The 22,398-nt window shown below is 38.9% G+C and overlaps 1 protein-coding gene across 5 annotated transcripts in view; it reads right to left on the reverse strand.

Moving 5' to 3' along the window:
• Positions 1–3,039: 3,039 nt before the first annotated feature.
• The window catches only part of LOC116698674 (sodium channel protein type 4 subunit alpha), a 41,987-nt gene continuing 22,628 nt past the window's right edge, over positions 3,040–22,398 (reverse strand). For 2 of the 5 annotated variants that reach the window (XM_032530722.1, XM_032530727.1), the window contains 15 exons: positions 21,655–21,828; positions 21,150–21,506; positions 16,994–17,404; positions 13,804–13,921; positions 13,495–13,649; positions 12,771–12,944; positions 12,243–12,269; positions 10,762–10,884; positions 9,326–9,598; positions 9,075–9,128; positions 8,855–8,992; positions 8,454–8,558; positions 8,037–8,307; positions 7,849–7,875; positions 3,040–7,027 (listed from right to left, as the gene is read on the reverse strand). In XM_032530722.1, coding sequence (XP_032386613.1) covers positions 5,796–7,027; positions 7,849–7,875; positions 8,037–8,307; positions 8,454–8,558; positions 8,855–8,992; positions 9,075–9,128; positions 9,326–9,598; positions 10,762–10,884; positions 12,243–12,269; positions 12,771–12,944; positions 13,495–13,649; positions 13,804–13,921; positions 16,994–17,404; positions 21,150–21,506; positions 21,655–21,828 — 3,639 coding nt within the window. In that variant the 3' untranslated portion in view covers positions 3,040–5,795. The remainder of the gene's footprint in view (positions 7,028–7,848; positions 7,876–8,036; positions 8,308–8,453; positions 8,559–8,854; positions 8,993–9,074; positions 9,129–9,325; positions 9,599–10,761; positions 10,885–12,242; positions 12,270–12,770; positions 12,945–13,494; positions 13,650–13,803; positions 13,922–16,993; positions 17,405–21,149; positions 21,507–21,654; positions 21,829–22,398) is intronic. The other 3 variants (XM_032530723.1, XM_032530724.1, XM_032530725.1) reach the window with 3 other exon arrangements.

Genomic DNA, 22,398 nt, shown 5'->3' on the forward strand with positions numbered 1-22,398 from the left:
GAATGTCCTTCTTCGTGTTGCGTATTTCGGTTGACACCCTGTTGCTCTACCGCCACCCTTCTGCCGTCTGTTGTTCTTATAATAATCCCAGGCAGTCCACAGCTCTTTTTGGTAAACCGTGACAGATCAGCAATGTTGTTGTTATATTTTTGTTTTAGTTAAGTCACTTAACTTGAAACAAACGAGACAGTTATGCACAGCCCAGTTGGAGTGTAGAAGACAAAAAAACCCCAGAAAGAATGTGCTAATATATGAAAGATGCTGACAACATACAATAATATCCAAAATAAAGAAAACATACATTTACACATAAGGACACACACACACCCCATACCCCCTATTCAGCCCCCCCACCACCCTCCCCTCCCCAGATTGACAGTAGGCTACATACTTAATAGTAGGCTATTCAGCACGTGTAACATTGTGCCATGTGCAGTGGCAGAACAACAATCTTACATACCATAAAACTCCAAGACAAAACTAGGCAATAATGGCCTTAATCTGCACATAATCCTGTTTTGCGCCACGGAACTGTCTAAACTCCAATGTCCATAAAAGACAAATACCATTGTGAGTGTGGTTGCTTCCATCATTGCCACCAATTCCTTTGCAGCAGTTATACAAACCCAGATAATCGGCGGAAAGGAATTGGAATTTTTTTCTTAAATCTTGAACACCTTTTAATTCTCTTGCCAGGAAGCCCAATAGAAAGAAGAGAGCTGCCATGGTTTTGTTCCTTTCTCCTGTTTGTCGGTACTACTCATAGGTATTCACATGGAGTTGCATTTAGGATTTACATTTTCTTTTTGGCAGTTTAGTTAGCATTGTGATTATTTTGTTTCACTTTGGGGCTGGTTTGTTTATTATTTTTGGGCAGGGCACTCCCTAATGATTTTTTTGACTTTTAATGACTCTCTCTAGATGTACACAGCAGCCAAAGTATCAGCTGGAACTACTGAAAGTGCATGAATCCCCTGGTGGTGGCAGTGAAGGCTTTCTAACAAGGAGGGCCCTGGGAGTATTCATCAGAAACAGAGGAACCATGGGAAAAGTAATTAGATAGTACCTCATCAGACCATCTGGGCAGTGTTAGCCACCATGATACCAAGTCAATCCCTGCAGTGCATGTTGACCGGCATAAAGGCCATCATGTACTTGAAAAGGCTTTTTTCTCCACTCTTGTGTTTTGGGATTTTCAGCTTTTTCAGTGAGGCCATCCTTTATTTTTACTTTGTTACAGCCAACCAGCTGCACAGGGCAAATAACTTGCAAATATACAGTAAACACAACTTTAGGCTTAGTTTAACATTGAATTAGAATTTTAGTCAAAGTAGCTAAAAAAATCTTATAGTGTCCTAATTTTGAATTTATTGCAGGTTGATTACAACAAGACACATGGTAAGCAAACCGAATGTCAGTCACAGTGGAGGGGAACTTGGTGAGCAGGGCTGTAGCCACCACTGTGCAAAGTCTCAGTATCTCATCTGGAAATGTGGGTGTTTGGGTCCTCTGAAGTACTGTTTACATTCTCATTTCATTCTTCACCATGAGGCCCTTAAAGTTCTTAGCACAAGTTATTTTTATTGCATTTAGTTTTTGGCCAAGGTAAAGAAAAAAACTATTTTCTGGTAAAATGTCAAAAAAATGTTTTGGTTGTGTAGCATTTGGCCTCATGACTTTAGGAAATATAGCAAAAAGCAGTTGGGAAGATTCCCAAAGATTCATAAAAAATAAAGGAGTCCTGCTTCTCCTTAAAATATTGCAAACTTGTATGGTGTTGATTGGTCATTTTCTTACTAATAAAGTCTTCAAATATTAGTAATACTGACTTCATACAGAAGTTTAAGTTCACTCCGCGATGGACAAAATTATAGACAGAGAGATCTTCATGTTGAAAAAATGAATTACATTCCCATTGACCTCATTGACTGATGATGACTCGACTCAAAGTAATTCATGACCTTCGTTTAACTAAATGAAAAGATGGCACACATAAAACATGTAATTCATCGAATGTCTCTTGCAGTAGAGTTTAGCCTGTCTACATTATATAGATGATATGTAATGCATGACGTTGACATTGCTGTGTTTTACTTTGTGGTGGTGCATATTGTAATTAGACATAGTGCCTTTTTAATCTTTTAAAAAATGTTTGCTCTCTCTGATGAGGCTTTAATCCCTGCCACATGTCCAAATGCTTAAAAATCAGATCAATTACCAAGGCACATTCAGTCAAGTCACATTTTTCTGGCACTTCATACACAAACCCAAATTAAATTCAAAGGAAGCATCTGTCTATTATGAGGATGGATGGCAGAAGCATAGTGTGTGTGTGTGTGTGTGGTAGTTGTGTTAATGCATGTATGTCCACATGTGTACTGTATTTACGTGTGTGTGTGTGTGTCTGTGTGTGTGAAAGAGAGAGAGAAAGAAAGCGAGAGAGTGCATGCATTTGTGTGTCTGTGAGTGTGTAATTAAAACAAGTGATTTTTTTTACACACAGATTATCCCTGTATCCCAGCTGGTCAGAGTTGGATTTGACCACCGACAACCAGAGAGAGGAAATCTCTTTGGGGCTTAATCCAAATTGGCACCCTTGATGATTTTTTTTCCAAACTGAAAATGTGGGAGTGCTAAACTATTAACTTGAATTCGTCACTGAAATCTGAACATAACAACACATTTTTTTGGTAATACATCTTACTCATCATGTATTGAAGAAGTCTTAGACATGGGAAAAAAATCACAAAACCCCCCAAAAAAAGAAGTTCCAGTTTCTTTGGTTTTTATTATTTTTATGGCTGTGCATTATTTATCACTGTGTTTTTCCACGACTACAGTAGATTTTCTCGGAGTTAAATCATGCAGCAGCATTACTGCGTGGTATTTCTCTGCGTGTAAGCCTCTACTCTCTAACATTTCAATCAGCACAGATTGTTTCAGCTATGTTGTTGTACTGCATTTGTGGAGGCATCATAGATAAATTCAAACTTTAAAGGGCAATACGCTTACAGGGACAGACAGCCATGAAGATGCAGAGGTTTTTGCACATCTGTCCTGGTTTTTTATTCACATGTCATGGAGTCAGAGAGAGATTTAACAGCGTCTGCCTTGTAATGAGGTCAAATCAGCTAACTGGTTACTCATGTGAAAATGGAGAGAAGCTACACAGTTTTGCTTGTTTTTCAGAACAGCACAGTATATCCACAACCATATCTATAATTGTTAAACATGTGTCTGCACTGCACGTTGGAAAATCCACAGATATGGAAAAGAGTTTTATTACCATTTAATAAAACAATCCATGAAATGATAAACCTAAATGTAATACAATCAGGCTCTTGAGGAAAGTCTTTTATATAAAAATGAGCACAGTATGTTTATAGAATTTGATCATATCTTGCTAGGGCTGCCATGAGAGTCACTGAAATGGTCTTTCAATATAAATACATTACAAAAAATAGTTAAAAATGAGCTTTACATACATTACACAGCCTCAAAGTACTTTATACAGTTAATTACAAAATGAGCTTTTAGTGCATTCATGCTCTTCCAATCCACATCCATCAGATAAAATTAAATGGCCTAAAGAGATTCAGAGAAGTGCATGGACAACAATCAAAATCAGGCACATAATTCAGGGATTATTAGTACACACAGCTCGTCTTTGTAATCAATACAACGATACATGTCAAACGTGCAATGTGCTAAGTTTGACAAATTTATTACAATGGTAGAATCATTTTAGTAAATTTCTTCATATTACATTGTGAATAATGAGATAACGGGAAAGACCCAGGACTAGGTGGAGAGATTACATCTCCACCCTGGCCTGGGAACGCCTCGGGATCCCCCAGTCAGACCTGGCTAATGTGGCTCGGAAAAGGGAAGTTTGGGGTCCCCTGCTGGAGCTGCGGCCCCCGCCACCGACCCCGGATAAGCGGACTAAGACGGATGGATGGTTGGAAGAAATTGTGCTTTTCTTACTGTATTTGTGTCATGACCCAAATACACTTGATGCTATTTAACGAGGGGCCACAACTCTGTCAGTTAACGCACCTTCATTAAATCAAAGTGCATATCAAAGGAATAAATAAACAAATAAATCCCAAAACAATAGAAATTATTCTCAATTCATAATTCTGGTTTACAGTTAATTAAGTTTTTCTATACATTTTAAAATGTTAACATTTTATTTGAAAATGTTATAAGCAACTGTTAGCTTTGGTTAAAATCATATTTGTAACACCTGAATGAGAGCTTCATAGCAGCTGCAGTCATGAATGCAAAATCGCTCCTCATGTCAACATTTGTTAGCAATATAGCATGCTAGCTACTGTGTAGTAGCTTAGTTGGGTGGGTTGTGTTGTTCAATATGATACAAGCTGCATGACTACAGCATGTTGGTGGACCAAAGTGTTTCAATACTCTGAGCACTTGTAGTGGAATTTATATCAGTATCAAAACAGCTGAACATTGTTTTTGTCAAAAGAAATGTGAACTAGCTGCATTTTCTCACAAAAATACCTATTTTCATGCAAATGTTTTTATCGTCACAAACACAGGCTAGTATTTACAGCTGCTTGAATCTGTTCTCAGATGCTGTTTTCTGTAAGAAATGTTAGCTAAAATCATTTTTTATTTGCTACATTACTTTACATTGTTAGCTACTTCAGTTCCTTAGCTCCTTTTGTCTATGAAAATATTAATTTTAGAGGTATGTCAGTGTCCTATGCTGTTGTCTTGGTCAATGAGGTGAACAGAATTTTCATTTGTCCCTTTGGTGTCTCTTGTCTCTGCCTTAAGTGATTTTTTGCTCCAGATACAAATATCACTTAACAAGTGATTAAGACTTTTTACAACAAATATATATTATTATAAACCAATGTCAACTGTAGTATAATCATTTCAGTGAATGTCTGCTAGCTAGCTATTGAGCTAACAACTTTTAGGAGAGGCAAAATGATGAACCTAGACAAATACCACAGGTCCAAGAAGAGGACTTGTACCCTTTGGCCAATGAAATATTTTGCAAGTGCTTGTTGCACAGTTGTATAATGTCTGTAAAAACATACCTAACAAACATTTTGCTGCAAGTTTAACCAAATTAAAATGATAAATAAGAATGATAAATAAGAATTTAATATTCACAAATGTTTCCTCTGTTCCTCTGAACCGTCAGGGCCCTGTAGGCCAGAGAGGTTATTTGTAAGGAGGATTTGAATTTAGCTTTAGAAATCAGCTGTTTATCCTCACTCACTCCGCACTGTTTGCTCGTTGCATTGTTAAGGCTGGACTAGCGTCTTAATTATTGTTTCAGAGCTGGAATTGTCATGCATAACGTTTGCAGTACTATTAGAGAGGACACAATAAGCTGGGCTGGTAGTTTGCTTTTTTAGCCAACAAGGGAAGGGGGGGGTCAGAGGGTTAAGAGTCACTACTACCGGTGTTTACTGATTTTTGAAAAAAATCTGCAGATCATGTGGTGTTTAGAGTGAATGTTGGTGCATGACATTCATGTTTTTATATAGGTATTTGTTTTTTTCAATCTGGCAATTGTATATTTTTAAGAAGGTGTGAGCAATTACAAGTTTAACTTCATCTCATGGAGGTCAGGACTGCAAAATTAACTTTGATTGTTCAATTTAAACAGCTGAGTTACTTAACATATTGCATATTTCCTCGGCATCTACTCATTTATATAAAGTTTTATCTCTTTGACCATGAGTTATTTTGAGCTATATTCTCTGCTGTAAACAAAACAGACAAAACCACACTCTCCACACAATTAAGTCTCAAAGGAAAGTTTCCTCATAGTTTTCACCAGGCTCTCCGAATTCAGAGTCTCTGGATGTTGATCCGACAACCTCAGAGAGGTCACTTGCTGCCCTGGTTACGCTGTCATAAGATGGTGGAGATGACAGTAGAGTGTCCTCTGTTGTCTGGGCAATCTCCACCTCGACAAGTCCATAGTGCTGCCTTAGGGAGGCTATCAGCCCCTCTGTTTCTGGAGCATTCTCCACATCCACTACAGTCTCGTAGTTTATTTGTCTGTAGAGGTAGGATGCCTGCTTCATCTGCCGGCGCACCAGATGCCTCCTGTAACACCTCTGGATGATGATCGCGGACACCTCTTCCAGTTTGCGACGCAGAGTGGAAGTGATGGGCTCGTGGGAAATCTTGGAGGGATTGGTCATCATGAACTTCTCTTCCATTTGCTGTTTGAGGGCGTCCATCTCACCCGACTCCCCCAGGACCCGCTTTGTGAAGGCAAACAGGATGTCGAGACAGTGGATCCTATCCCCGCTTACCATGGGAAGGTCCATGGAGATCAGTTCGATCCTGTTGGGCTTGGCTATGCGCAGCGGCTCCGACAAATTGTCAGCGAAAATTGACAGCATGGAAAACTCAATGAACTGTGTGGCCTCAGAATCAAACTTCTCCCAAACCTCATAAAACATTTCAAAGTCATCCTCGCTCAGTGGCTCTGTACTCTCTTCTGTTGCAACGCTGAAGTTCTCCAGAATGATAGCTATATACATATTTACCACAATGAGGAAAGAAATGATTATATAACTGACAAAGAAAGCTATGCCCACTGAGGGGCTGCCACAGTTTCCCCGGGTGTTAGTGCCAGTATTGACAAAGTGAAGGTCACACTCCTCTGGGGAGCTGGCCATTATAGGACTCAGGAGGTTGTCCCAACCTGCCGAGGTGCTGATCTGAAAAAGGCAGATCATACTATTCCCAAATGTTTCAAAGTTAAACATGTCGTCAAGCCCATCTTGTTTTTTCACGTAGGCAAAGTTCGCCATACCAAAGATAGCATAGATGAACATGACGAGGAAAAGCAGGAGGCCAATGTTGAACAGTGCTGGCATGGACATCATTAAGGCAAACAATAGAGTCCTTATTCCTTTGGCTGCACGTATAAGTCGAAGTACACGTCCTATCCTTGCCAGTCTGATGACTCGAAACAGGGTCGGAGACACAAAGTACTTCTCAATGATGTCTGCAAGAACAATCCCTGGAATGAGACAAACAAGGCAAGAGTAGGTTTATCTCATTGCAATATAATGCACTTAAACATACTTAAAGCTGCACTAATCAAAATGTTTACATTGACAATGGATCAAATAACTGTGTGTAATGTGAAAGGGGTTGCTCGTAGTGACAAACCCACAAACAACTTTCACCTGACTCTGTAGTTTCCCTCAGTTCTAAGGCAACTTCACTTTCACTGATTTAACCAACCTCGTTTCCAGCCACAGCAGGAAGCAAATTTTATTTCCAATGCTTTAATAAACCCACTGTATGCTACCTCCTGCTACTGTCCAGCATTAAATATCAAACAAAGTTAGCTCCTAGCTGGTGAACATAGTGGAGCATTAAAGAGCTAGATATTTTCCTCGGGAGTTGGTTGAGAGTTAAAAGTAGAATGAAAACTGGACTTATTCATAAGGTGGCTAAAAACACAACAACAAATAAATGCTAACATTGCTCCATGTCTACTGGATGCGTAAATAGGCATCTATTTGCTAACATGTTTGCCATTCAACTTTATACGCTGACAAGCTATGTTGTATTTACAACTCCTTTCACTGCCTCCAAGTGGCCAATTAAATCAGTTTATACAGCTTTTATACTTTTATACATGTTGTAATTTGTTGAATTGCAACCAGAAGTGTATCTTTTATAAGATAAAGTAACAGTCAATAATACAGAAATTAACATCAAAGGAATGAAGGACAAAAATAAATAATTAACTACAAAGTCTTTGTTAAGGCTGCACAATCCTCTGTATCTGTAATTTGAATATTAGAAATGTTTAGAGATTTTTTTCTGCACCTGGAAATGGACACATCTGCCAGAAATCTTTCATTGAAGGATGTACAGTAGTCCAAGAGAAAATAGCAAAAGTAAAAAATAAAATGTGTTAAAAAAGATATTCTGCTCATAGACAACAGATGTTACTGCCCTTGGCAGAGGCAATAGTTAATGGTGTAGCCTACCTCTTGTTTTGTGTCTCTACTTACCCACAATAGAGAGAATTATCACCACAAAATCAAAGATGTTCCATGCAACTGTGAAGAAATAACAACGGAGGGCAAAGATCTTGATCAGGCATTCAGTGGTGAAGATCACGATGAAGACCAGGTTGATCTTGTTGAGGATGGACTCCTTGCGCTCTGACTGCTCATCAGTTTCCACCATCATGGTTACCATGTTGACAATGATGAGCATCATGATCATGATGTCAAAGGCTTGCTTGGACACGAGATCGAAAAAGAAGGCTTGGAGAATATTCTAGGATTGGGAAATACAAATGGCTATTATTACTATTATAAAGAATGTTAGCAGGCAGGACAATATGCAGGATTGGGGGTTATCAATACAACATAAAATGCCAATGTCTGAATAATGTGTTGGATTTGAGAATTATATTATTTTACCGCAGGCCTGGGTATTGGCTTTTGAGGCTTTTTAGATCCTAACTTCTTCATAGCATTATAGTACTTCTTCTGTTCTTCCGTCATGAAGATGTCCTGCCCTCCTAAGTATAGGCAAAAACACCTACCATTATTTTTACAGAAAAATGCTTAAAAACAGAATGTCACTAAGACAAACTATTACCTTCTAAACTAGGTCAATTAGTATTTGCACGAATTCGTCATATTTGGTTTTGGTTGGGGAATGAAATATGTAAAATAAAAAATAAAATATTAAATTTGAAACATATGACTATGTTATTCTTTATGACTGAGAGGCTAGGTTGCATCTATCTTGTAGAGGGACAGAATTACTTGCAAATACCAAGTGATCCGGGCCTAACGTCGGTGTTGCCAATACTCATCTTTCTTTTCTGCTGATTGAAATTGTCAATAATGACACCGATGAAGAGATTGAGGGTGAAGAAGGAGCCAAATATAATGAAGATGACAAAGTATAGATACATGTAGAGGTTGATTTCTCTGATGGGTTGTTCCTCTACCTGAAACCAAATAGTTTTATAAGTCAGATAGTTACTGCAACATGTTAATGATGTAGGCAGTGGTGTAGATAGACATACTTACTCCTCTTGAATCAACAGCTGCATGCATTATTTCCATCCATCCTTTAAATGTAGCCTATCATGTAATACAAAAATTCACAACGTTACTGTCTGGGCACTGCATTGCATTGTGAATCAATGACTTTATCCATAGAAAAACATAAAAAAATTGCCCTAGCATATATATTTTTTGAACACATTAATTCCTCACGACAGAAAGCGTGTTTAAAAGATTTGACAAACTTCCAAACAGTGAAGCAGAAAAAAACTCACCACTTGCAAAAGGGAAAGGTAGCCAAGTCCCACATTGTCAAAGTTGACCTTTACTTTTGTCCAGTAGAACTGGGTGTCATTCATAGAGAGGCACTCTGACTTGTTGTTGACTACAGAGACACTGTGGATGAAGCCTGTTCGGTTAACACACTTCCCGAACTTGCCAGCGAACAGGTTGACCCCCATGATGCTGAAGATGAGCCAGAAAATGAGACACACCAGCAGCACATTCATTATGGAAGGGATGGCTCCTATGAGAGCGTTCACGACCACCTGATGAGCAACAAGATACAGGTTAGTCTCACAGCACTGAGGTTCTCTATTAGTCTATCTGTGAAGATTCCCAGTCATCCAGGTCATAGTTAACCAAGGAGTGTCAACGGCAAATGGACTTGGTTAAGGTCGAGATGACTTCTTCAGTTCTTCTGACTGACTACTAGTCAGTCAGAAGAACTGAAGAAGTGACTAGTAGGGAAACCCAGCTATTTAACCTCTGTGGGGTTGTCAGTGCTGTCTGTTAGTCTTGTTTCAGATCTCTGAATCCCACGTCTTTGATTTCTTTTAGCAATTCATGGCAATTCAGTCTAAGTAGAAAGCAAGTTATTTGTTAGCTCATGATCTGATGGTTGACTAATAATTTAGGTATGCAATCAGACCATTCCCTCAAAACCCCAAATATACATGTCATGGCAGTGTGAGTGGAGAAGTCAGGTGGTTGGAATCATTAGGATTAATCTTTCTGTCACCCTGAATGTTGGTAAAAACTTTTTCCTGGCAATCCATTGAATAGTTTAGATATTTCAATCTGAACAAAAGTAGTGGATCAACCAACTGAAATCCCTAGAGCCATCCCCAGAGCATAGGTAAAATTATCATCAAACAGTCCCATATCCTTGGTCTAAACTTTTTTTTAATTTGTTTATTAGTCCCCAATGGGGAAATTACTGCACTACACTCTGTGTACACACTTTTGTTAGTACTCACACACACAGGCCTGAAATACACACACATGCTCAGGACCTATACATGCACTATACATGGAGAGATGTCAGAGTGAGTGGGCTGCCAGCTGAACCACCCTGAGCGGTCGGGGGGGAACAGTGCCTTGCTCAAGGGCACCTGGCAGTGCCCAGGAGGTGAACTGGCATCTCTCCAGCCACCAATCCACGCTCCCAACTTTTTGGGTCCATACGGGGATTTGAACCAGTGACCCTCCGGTTCCCAACCCAACTCCCTACTGCCACTCCCTACTGTGAGCTACTGCCACCCCCAATCATATCTTCATATCGATTGCAAATGCACTGGGAATCTTTTAATAACTTGGCAATTATTAATTTGTCATTCAGAATACTGAACAAACATATATACAGTCAACAGAAACTTTGTTGTAAAAGGGATATATGATATTAGTGTAGTTTAGAAAACACATTTCTTACCCGCATGCCCTCAAATCTGGACAGAGCTCTGAGAGGTCTCAAAGCCCGCAGAGTCCTCAGGGACTTGATTGCAGCAAAGTCTGAATATCCAAGTGAATTTGCTACCAGGCTTATTAATGAAACCTATATGGAGTACAGAAAGACGTGTGTATTGTAAGAATCATTAAATGGGTCCAAATACGTTCTTGTTCATGTTTAAACCTTTAAACCTGTGGGTAATGTAGTAATATTTTTTTTCTAATGCAAGAGGAAGAACAAAAACATTGTAAAAAGCATTGGATAAAGCAATCTCACATACATAGTCTTATAAAAACATTAGTCAATGTATTGCATAGTTTTTCTTAGCAATTATATAACTTTTAAATAAAATAAAAATAATAAAAAGACCATAAAAGACAAGAAGAACACATTTGAAGAGCCATATTTTAGAGTTTCTGTGTATTTTGGGACATTCCACAGTTAGGAACACAATTACTTAATTTTGAGGTTTAGATTTGGTTTGCTTGTTGTGTCATCTTTTATCAAATTTAGACTTCCACTCTATTCTACATCCAAAATGGACAAAACTAAATGGTATTCCGCTGTTGAATGGCCCTTGGATGACGGCTATGAATGAAAATGGCATGATATAAATGAGAAAAGTCATGTCATGATTGATGACAAAACACAGACAAGTATGCACATTATGAACAAATGTGTCCATGAATGCATACTCAGCTATATATGCATATATAATATGTATATATATCAAATAGAGGGAGTTTTATAAAGAATGTATATCTATCTTTGCCAAATTTGCTTCCCAATTTGTATTCAATTGATCCAATATGTTCATTAACAAGAATTTAGGACTTAGAAGGTCCCAATGGTCTGAATTTCTTTATAAAAGTCTATTTACATTTGTGTTTGTCCAATATATCTAAAGAAGGTACTCAAAATGTCTTTGGCTTCAAGAAAATATAGACGGAAAAATTAAAAAAATCTGTAAAAGAAAGTAAAGTGGTAGTTTTCATAGAAACAAAAGGTATGTAGCTGCAATTATCAAAAGGATTCGTCTTTTCTTTCAAACAGACATAACAAATAACATTCAGTACATAAATTAGACAGAACACTTTAGACATGAGCTCAACTCGTGCATTTCTAAATTGACTAAAATGTCTGTTTAGCAACATTTTTATAGGTTTAATATGCTGTATAAAGTACATCTTCTGTAGATAAACCTTAGAGTAAATGGCACTGCAATTGTTTTTGATATAAAAGCCAAGGTCCTAAAGTAACAAATTCAAAGAATGACTGATGAGTAGTTTTAAAAATTGTAGCACATTTCATAAGGAGTGCATTTGTTGGAAACAAGACGGTGGCTTTTGATATCACAACAGAAAGCACTTACGAGTGAAAAAACACAGAAGCATTTGTGAGGAAGATGCAAGTTTCCAATCCCAGAGCCCATACTCACCTGGGACCTGCTAACTACAACTTACCCTAACAATAGAGCGGTCTGTGGCAATCTGTGTAACAGCAGGTGAAATCAGAGGAAGTCAAGTCAGGCCTCAGGCTGCACGCCTCGGGCACTTTGGATTACCACTACAGAGCCACATCCATTTTACCCAACAGAGCACTTCTTTTTCATTTGTTTGACAAAATCCTGGCGTAAAAGCAAACGTAAAATGTTCTATTTAGTGTGTGATTTATCTGTATGCGTTCTAATAAATCGATCCAGGTCTTAAAACAGTTGTGTGGAGTTTGTTTTAAAAAAGAGCAACTGATGGTGGGGGGAGCACGATTTTGGACATGAAGATGTCCAGTTGTTGTAAAGCATAAATGGATTGTTAAGTGCTTTCCTGTAAATAATGTGTCACTCACCAAGCTGTAAATCCCACAAACATGAACAAGCAACATTCAGCTACAATGAGAGAGGTTACACTTTAACCTCAATTATCAACATGTGATTGGTAATTACCAGCATCCCTTCATGTGGTGCAACAAAAATAGGCAAAATGTTCGCTTACATCCACGATAAGAAAGTCGAGCCAGCACCAGTAGTTGGTGAAATATTTCTTGAAGCCGTATGCAATCCACTTGAGGAACATCTCTAGCACAAAGATGTAGGAGAAGACCTTGTCGGCATACTCCAACACCACCTTTACGACTTTTCTCTTCTCAATGTAGATATCTTCAAATGCCTGCAGAACAAGAGGGAACAGTGGTGTGAGTAAACGCCACATCGCACCACTGCTGCTGGTTTTACATGGAAAACTATTTAATATCAGATTAACTTTAAGGTTTCTGAAGGTACAATTATAATATGGAAACCAGTTGTTTTAGATACAGAAATTTTGCTTTACAGTTTTTTAACCACCCTGAGAAAACATGCTGCAGGCAACCACTGTGGGAAGGTTGTCATCAAACTTCAGCCATTAAGCTTCAGTAGTATTGCACGGGAATCAGGCGTTAAACAGAACTGGAATCAGACACTGAAGTGAAGAAAGCAGGAATCCCACTCCCACTTCTACTTTATATACTTACTTTCGGAAGTTTTCCATTACTTGGGATTTGAATTTACATAGAGTAATTACCTTCTTACCTTTTCGACCGATTTCATACATACATGTACAAACAATAACAACAAATCAACCAGGACTGAAAAAGGATAACATGTTTTAAAAAAGATACACATTTATTCCAAAATAAATAGTGTTAAATTAAATAAATAACAAATAGAGTGTGTCGTACCAGAGCCCCACTGCTGAGCAGGATCATGAAGATGATAAAAGTCTCAAACCAGCTGTGTTCCACAATCTGGTAGCAGGTCTTCCTCAGCCTCCACCAGGCCTGGCCCAGACCGCGGCTGGTATCGATCGCACAGCACTGACAGTGCCTCATGCACACTAACCGGGAAGGCAAAACAAATCAGCACAGATTACACTGCATGAAGGAAATATGCTACACAAAAAAGCAAATAACTTGTAAAATGAATGTTGCAAAAGCTTTGATTATACTTTATATTTATCGTTTCACATGGTTATAACTCTCAATTCTCACATTCTGGGAAGCATTCTTCCGGCTCCATGGTTTCTTCAGCCACCTCTGACAAGTCGTCCATTTCTTCTCCAGGCTTCCTCAGATCCACTGTGCTGCCCTCTGATAGGCTAATCCTCTCCTGAGTGGTGAGAAGTCTCACTGTTACCAATCAATTTCTCACTTACTTTTGAATTAAACAATGTATGAACCAATACTGAGTTGTTCTACACATGTATAGCACAGAATATAGACGGAAGAACAAGGATGTTTTCCATCAGCTGTCAAAGGCTAAACACCTGCTGTGACGTCACTGGTTGGGCCGTGGCCATATTTGCATTATGCCTCTAAGTTTGAAACAAAACAGAACAGTGTAGCAGCATTTTTCTGCTCTTTGTTCAGTGTAGATTCATCCCATTAAAGCTTGCTCACTTAGATGTACTGCCTTGCATTTTTCAATCTCTTCTGAGCCTTAATACATTTTTGATGAGATTTCAGTATGTTGTAACAGCAACATATTTAACACGATTTATAGGACAGAGGTGCAGCTTCAATCCTATAAACTGGTACGAAGTCTAATCCAGCATTAAAGAGCACCCGCATGACCTGGAGACTAGATTACCAGCATTGCAATATTAGTGCTTGAAGACAGAGAGAATGTGCACCGATGACATTTTAAGACAATTATTGCCATATGCAGACATTGGATGATTGCTCTTGTCGTTTTTTAAAGTGATCTACCTGAAAAATACTTTATTTATAACTAACTGCTTGATAAATACAATCTTGCCATTTTTAGTGTGCATTCAAAGCTCTACACATGTAAAAGGTATCCTTCTTTGTGGCTGAGCAGATGCCCAGTTAAGCTGATGGAGGACTGTTTTTTTCTATTTTCCTTTTCCCTAATGCCTAATTCTGGTGCGGAGCAGAGCACGGCAGGGAAATAGGAAGAAAGAGCGCCAGACTGCAGCCCGCTCAGCTCTGCTTTGCTCAGCTGTGTCACTTTAATCTGCTCTGCAGGCCTGACTCCACATCTGGCCTGCTGCTGTCTGCCTGCCAGAGAGGACAGGAGCAACACACCCTCCACCTCAACAAACCCCTGACCCACAGGACATTGAGACATAGAGGACTCTAGAGGAAGGATTGAGGCAAGAGCAAGAATCAGGGAGACCGATAAGAGAGAGAGAGAGAGAGAGAGAGAGAGAGAGAGAGAGAAGAGAGAGAGAGAGAAAGAGACAGAGAGAGAGGGGGAGAGAGAGAAAGAAAGAAAGAGAGAGACAGAGAGGTTTGTTCAATTTAAGTCAAGTTAGAGAGAAAAATGGGGAAAGGGGGTAATCTTACTAAATGATTGTATATGATGTAATACATACTGCAACTTAATTATTCTAACTTGACACAAATAATCAGTAAAACATGTTTAAACATCTGTAGTCATCCATGGTGTTTGCCTGCATACCAGCCAATGATAAGTGTCAACAAATTTGACTTGACTTAAATCTGTTGGATCCAATCAAAACTATAATTCTCATTCTCTCAGCCATTCACATTGTTTCTCTCATATTTAAATAGCTTTGCCAATCACAGCGGTGAATGTTACATTTTAAAGGAATACTTGGATACGTTGGGAAATACGCTTATTCATTGTTTTGCTGTTAATAAGATGAGAGGATTATTACCACTTCCAAGCCTATACTTTTTCAAGCCTATACACCAGGAGCTGGTTAGCTTGCGTTTGCACAAAGACTAGAAACAATGGGAAACAGCTGGCTCTGCCACACAATCCACCTACCAGCACCTTCTCTTTCTAGAACATTTTCCAGCAACATCTTGGATACAGAGCCAGTAAGCCACTGGCTACTAAAATCATGCGCAATCAATCAATGCGCTTGTGTTACCATTTAACTTTTTTGACTTTCAGGTTGTCTTACACTGTAAATTATATGACAACAATGTTAGTGAAGCTCAACAACAAGAGCAAAAACACTGTGCATTTGCATAAAAGTAAAGCTTTAAAAATCTACCTTAGTTACAGTTTGGTTGTCAAAACTCCACTCATCCACTAATGCAAGTCACATAATATGATTTAATACTTTATTTCCATAGTCTCCCAAAACATTCTTGAACAGTACTGTGTAGTGTGCTACTTATTAGAAAAGTAGAGAAAGTGTTTAGTTTGTTTGGTGACCTTCCAATTAGTTAAGTCAAATTAATTTCTAACCAAGCCTAGGGAGTCAGTCCACAGTAAGGCAGGTGAACAGGCAAAAATGTGAAATGTGTCTGCAAGCAAGCATTCAATTTAAACCCGCAACAATATTAAATATTAAATTAATTGCCAACTATTTTGATAATCGATTAATCTGTTTGAGTCATTTTTAAGAAAGAAAAGTAAAAATTCTCTGATTCCAGCTTCTTAAATGTGAATATTTTCTAGTTTCTTCACCCCGCTGTGACAGTAAACTGAATATCTTTGAGTTGTGGACAAAACAAGACAATTTTCGGTCATTATCTTGGGCTTTGGAAAACACCGATCAACATTTTTCACAATTTTCAGACATTTAATAGACCAAACAACTAATCAATATATATCAATATATATGAAGAATAAACTTAAAATAGTAATACTAAATATTAAAACTCATAAATATTTACTTGAAGCTCTTTCTTCAAGGAAAAGCCTATTTCCTCCTATGATCACTATCAAATCACTGAAACTATTTTCATGGAACTTCCTAGAAAGTTATTAGGAAATTACATGCCTAAAAAAGCATTAGCAATAATGCCTTCATTATTGCATGTCTAACAAAATGAGAGATGTGAAAATGTCAAAAATGAAAAGTCTGATAGCTTTATTTAAATTTGATGAAATTCATTGTCTTTTTTAGTTTGTTGCGAGTTTGGGATGCTGACGTTTCCAGGCAGAAAGCATGACAACAACCTGGATACGGCAATGTAAGGTTAGTGCAGAGTGAAGGAGGATTCAACTCAGAAGTGGAAATAACTTGGATTTTACTTGATTTGACATCTTTAATTTTGATCTGAAACTTCTGACTATGTTGCTTCGGCTTCACCCAAAGCAGTGATGTAACAGCAGTAGCAGTGCTTTCCTACTATTGTTTCACACAAACTATTTTGGTAGATAATAGACTACTACAACAGTAAACTATGAGGGTTCAGGTCCAGTGTTAACACACATATCTGGAGGCGAAAAGCTCACCTGTTTGTTGTCTTCGTCCTCTGATGACTCAGAAATCTCCTCCTCCTCGAGAAACTCCACATCTGACTCTCCAGGTGCGATAGGAACAATAACAGTCAAATTTGGGTTTGTCATGTAGCTGTCCTCCTCTGGTGTGATGTACTTCTGTACATAGCGTCCAAAAATCCCACCATTGCTTTCCACGTGATTTCCAACCAGCTTAATGGCCTGACCGGCTTCTTTGGCCTTCTGATTTCGACGCTTCAAGCTTCGGTTGAAGAGGTCGGCGATGCATGTGGAAAGCCAGGAAACACCGGATTGGATACGGCCGATGGCGATCTGGATGTTGTTCAGATCGCCATCTTCGTCTGGAGCAGAGAGGTTGTCGGAGCTGAAGGAGCTGAGCAGCAGGGCCAGAAAAAGATTCAACACCTGTTGAATATGTTGACAGACATATGTTATGTTACGTTACAATTGCTTTGGAGAAATATCAGAACGTTGTTATAATTTTGTAGACATTTATCCTGAATTTGGCAAACAAATGCTGTTTTTTACATTATGCTTATGTCAACATGTATCTTTCTTTACTAATCAGAGCAAAGGTTAGCCTGTAAGCTAAAGGATAATTGTACCTAGTGCATGACATGACCTTCCACGTATTGTGTCAACAATGGAAAATCCTGTGTTGTAAATTCAGGAGGATATTCTACCCAGATATGCTCAGGCACATATGGCTTCAGCTGCTTTCAGACACACTGAACTCAGGTTTCCGAGTATCCAACTCCCAAGTACTCTGTCTAATAGCTTAGAGAGCAGCAGCATCAAGCCCATCTCTGCACAGCAGCATGTGTGTGTGAGTGTGTGCATATGTGATGTGCACAGTTGGTGAGGATCATCTTTAGCCACTGAGCCATTCAGAAATGGGGAGCATGAGCAGAAGATTAGTGATGAATGCCCTACAACCTTCTTGCTCCTAAGCACCGTGGATAATCCCTTGGATAAACAGCTTTCCCACGATTCAAGTGCAGTGGAGGTTATTGTCCTTTAAACTCAATAAGAAACACTGTCGTGATCTGGTCACAAGTGAACCGGGTCACTAAAAGGTGTCTTTATCCAACAATTGTATAACAAGAGAAACTGCTATGTGCTCTTTAAGCCGATGTCATCTTTTGTCAGTGCTACTAGAAAGTCATTTAAAGTCATTAAGTATTTAATAGCATCAGAAGGTGTAAACGTGTGTGAAACCACCAGGCTAAAGATGATATAATGGTGCTGTATGTCTAGAAAACAGGGATTTTGCAATTGGCCATTCCTAAGCCCTCCCGCCTTAGTTACTGTTAGGGCTGGGCATCAGTAATTGATACCTTTAAGTTATCGGCTGAAATAACCCAGTACTAATTAGTATCAAAACCTCTCCAGTCAGACGATACCCCTTTTATACTAAGATTTAAAAAATAAACGAGTATTTGTATGATTTTGCTCGCAGCCAATCATCTTATGCATTCTTCAATCTAATGTGATGTGTGATTGGTCCACTAGCTCAGCAGCTACAAATCATACAGTCTGTTATCTGTCGGTTATTTAACTCATATTTTAATCATTTGAACACTTTCAAAATGTTTTTGTGTAAAAATCCTTTGGATGGGGTCGAGTGGTGGTGGCATTTTAAACAACTGAGTGGTTCCATCAACATGATGGTTATCATATCCGGAATTTTCAGGCGTCTGAGGTAAAAGGCAAGACAGAGACGGTTTCACCTCAGAAGCCTGATAAGATTCTGTGTATCCCTTTTAAATACTGAGCAATTTCTACTCCTGCATCATTGAGAGCGTCCTGACTGGGAACGTCTCGGCCTGGTACGGCATTGTAAGAAAAAGGCTAGGAGAATCATTGAAGATCAGGAAGAAGATGGCGGACACACCAGGCAAAACTGAGAGGCTCAAGAGAAGCTTCTAGTCTCAGGCCACTAGGAATTTAAGACTGGATACATTTCACTGAAATTGTACCTTGTACGATTTTTTATGTGACAAATAAAGTTGACTGATTGATTGAAGTGCAAAACAATAAAGGTATAAGAAGCCAAAAAAAACAGGCTGAAAAGGTAACAAAGAGTAACAAATATTTCAGAGTAAACCAAAAATATTTTAAAACGTTTCTGAAAGAAACATTGCAGAGCATAGGATCAAATAAGGAACAAACTAGCATTTAATGGTAGGGGGAACAGAGGGCATGCGGGGAACAGGTGGCCTTTTCCATTTAGAAAAAAACCCTGACAGGGTTTTAAAATAGTTACGCGACAGAAATGAATTGATTGCGATGCAGATAATGCTCATATTTCAGTGAATAATATTACTCTAATATGTGCTTAGCATGAGATAGAAAATCCTACGACAATGTGGGATTTTGTATATTTCAAAAATCAGCACTAAAATGACACCACAATGAAGTAAAACTACACGGACCCTAAATAAATGCTGCGACTGCTGGCTGCCAGCGCTTCTGGGATTTTTTGGATCTGTTCTCATTAACATAGCTTACAGGACACAGCTGGACAACAAATCACCATATGGGTAGACCAACAAATATACATATCCCCTTATTATGGCACAGAGTGACAGCAGTTGTGTACAAACAGAGCTGGCATACAGATTAACTGCTTTTTACAGAAACAGCTGCATGCAATGATGTACACGCTGTGTTTCATCCTGTGTGAAACTCAATACCTGCTGCAAAGGCTGGAACGGCAGCAAGAACACTCTGGCCTTGGCTGATCCTTTGTACAGTACTTAGGTCACAATTTCTCCCATAAAGCTTAGTTCATTAGCAGTGGATAAAACATTTAGTCCTGTTGGACATGAGGCTGCGGTTAACCCGCTGCAAGCGTAGAGTGTCTGGTGAGGCTACAGTTTGCAAGACATGTTTAGATACATGTGCAGATAATACATATCTTACTTAGGAGGGAAAACAAGAGGGTTTATATGTTGTCCAAACGTGATCTGTTTTGCAGCCCGCTAATGCTAATCAGCAAGACAGCACGACACTGTGACACAATTACTTTCTCAGTGATGAGCATGCGTTCAAGAGCACTGAAGGAAAAATGCACAAACCATTCTGGCTACACAGATATCCAATCCGTTTGCTAAATATATCACAACGAGGCACCAAAAACTGTTCGAGGATGTCCCATCCTCATAATATGGAATCACCAAACCTTAATTTGTGCAACATAATCCCTGATTACTCATGACATCATCATTTGGATTATAGTTGCATTGACGTGCAGTGAATTTCTCTAAGCAGACTTCCTGTTATTACATATTGTTAAAGACGGGATATTCCGTATTTTTGTTGTCAACAAATCCAATAAAAAGACCAAAACCAACTATGTGTTTCAGTGTCTGTCATTCAATACTTTCCGACATCCCCAGCTGATCATGAATACAAACTTTCACTTAAAAAAAAAAAGGCTAAGCAATCTATTTAAACAGCAGGGCACTGTGGTTATTAGCAAACGTTACTCCAACAGGAGTAAACGGTACCTTTATTGAAGGCGACTTATTCTCACTCCCTACTCAATAAAGCAGCTTGGTCAGTGGCCCTCAGCGTCTGTATGAGATGCTAAGGGCTTTCAACTACTTAACTGCAGGGTGTCGACAACGTTGACTTTTAAAAAAAACTAACATTATGTACATAACCTACGTAAGCTAACATCACAAACGTAAATATGGTAACATATTTATTTAAATCCAAAGCACGATCTTTTCCCAAACCTAAGCAAGTAGTTGTGTTGCCTAAACCCAACCATACCCCGTGCGTTAAAAAATTACGCCAAAGGGCAAGTTGGGAGTGGGAATGTGTTGTTTGGGAACAATTTTCAAGTGCAGATTCTGTGTACTAGTGAGTATCTTCTTCTGTATTAACTCAAAATAAAATACAGTTCCCAGGTTCATCCTGATGAAGGAAAATATTACCCAATGCAACGGTTTAGCTCACTGATGTGTGATTGTTTTTTCGGCAATGTTGTAAGTGTAAGAAGAGAATGACTTCATGAAGATTTTTTTTGTAGATTTAGAGAATTTACATAATAATAATCTTCACAATTCAATGCTTGTTTTGGTGATGAGATTTGTTGAAAAGACATTTTAAAAGATTTACAAAATTCCAATTTAACACTCACCACCAAGTTCCCTATGACCATGACCAACATGAAAACCAGGATACAGAGGGGCTGCCCGGCCACTTCCATACAATCCCACATGGTCTCGATCCATTCGCCGCACAACACCCGGAACACGATCAGAAAGGAGTGGAAGAAGTCCTTCATGTGCCAGCGAGGTAGCTGGCAGTCAATGGAAATCTTACACACACAGTCCTGGTAGTTCTTGCCAAACAGTTGCATGCCCACCACAGCGAAGATGAAGACGATTATGGCCAACACCAGTGTCAGGTTCCCCAGGGCGCCTACAGAGTTTCCGATGATCTTGATGAGAGTGTTGAGAGTGGGCCAGGATTTTGCCAGCTTGAAGACTCGTAACTAAAGAAGAGAACAAAGTGAAAGAAAAAAAAGAATGATGCTGCATATTTACAAGAAACATTATGTCTAATAAGATGCTCTAGAGACTTCAGTATTTAATCATTTGCCAAAAAGAAGTACATGAGTGAAAGTTGAAGATTTTTGTTACCAGTCTAAATGATCTCAGGACAGACAGACCCTCTACATTTGAAAGACCTAACTCCATCAGACTGAGGCAAACAATGATGCCATCAAAGATATTCCAGCCCTGTTGGAAGTAGTAGTAGGGGTCCATAGCAATCAGCTTCAGCACCATCTCAGCTGTAAAGATCCCTGTGAAAACCTAGAGATACAGATACAAAGGCACAGCAATACAGTAAGAGGTGTAAAAAGTAGCAAAGTATCCTATTCAAGTGAAATATGAATCACTTTATGTCTTTACTTAACTCTGCCCTTAATCAGGTTTGTATATTAACGACAAATGGACTGAGTATTGTAAAAAGGTGTTATTTGTCCAACAGGTAATTACCACCTGACTCTGCAGTCCCCCTCAAATTGCGTTTTAGAGTCTTTTCATTGTTTTGGAATTATGGCCCACAGATTACAGTACCGTTTGGATCAGTCTCACCACTCTCATCCACCTTGTTTCCAGCAGCAGGCTGTGGTTTTCACCGGAACAAAACCAAATAAACCCACCGTACACTTTAGCTTCAAACAATAGACAGACAAAGTTAGCTACTAGCTGGTGAACAAAGAGCATTTAGCAGCTTAAGAGCCAGACATCTCCCTCAGGACTTGGTGGAGACCAAAACAGAGCTAAAAGGAGAGTGATTATTACATTAACCAGGTAAACTTTAAACACGACTCCAAATGAATGTTTCTTTGTATTTGCTGGATAAATAAATAGGCAACT

The sequence above is a fragment of the Etheostoma spectabile genome, chromosome 12 (genome assembly GCF_008692095.1).
Source record: "Etheostoma spectabile isolate EspeVRDwgs_2016 chromosome 12, UIUC_Espe_1.0, whole genome shotgun sequence".
Taxonomy (NCBI): Eukaryota; Metazoa; Chordata; class Actinopteri; order Perciformes; family Percidae; genus Etheostoma; species Etheostoma spectabile.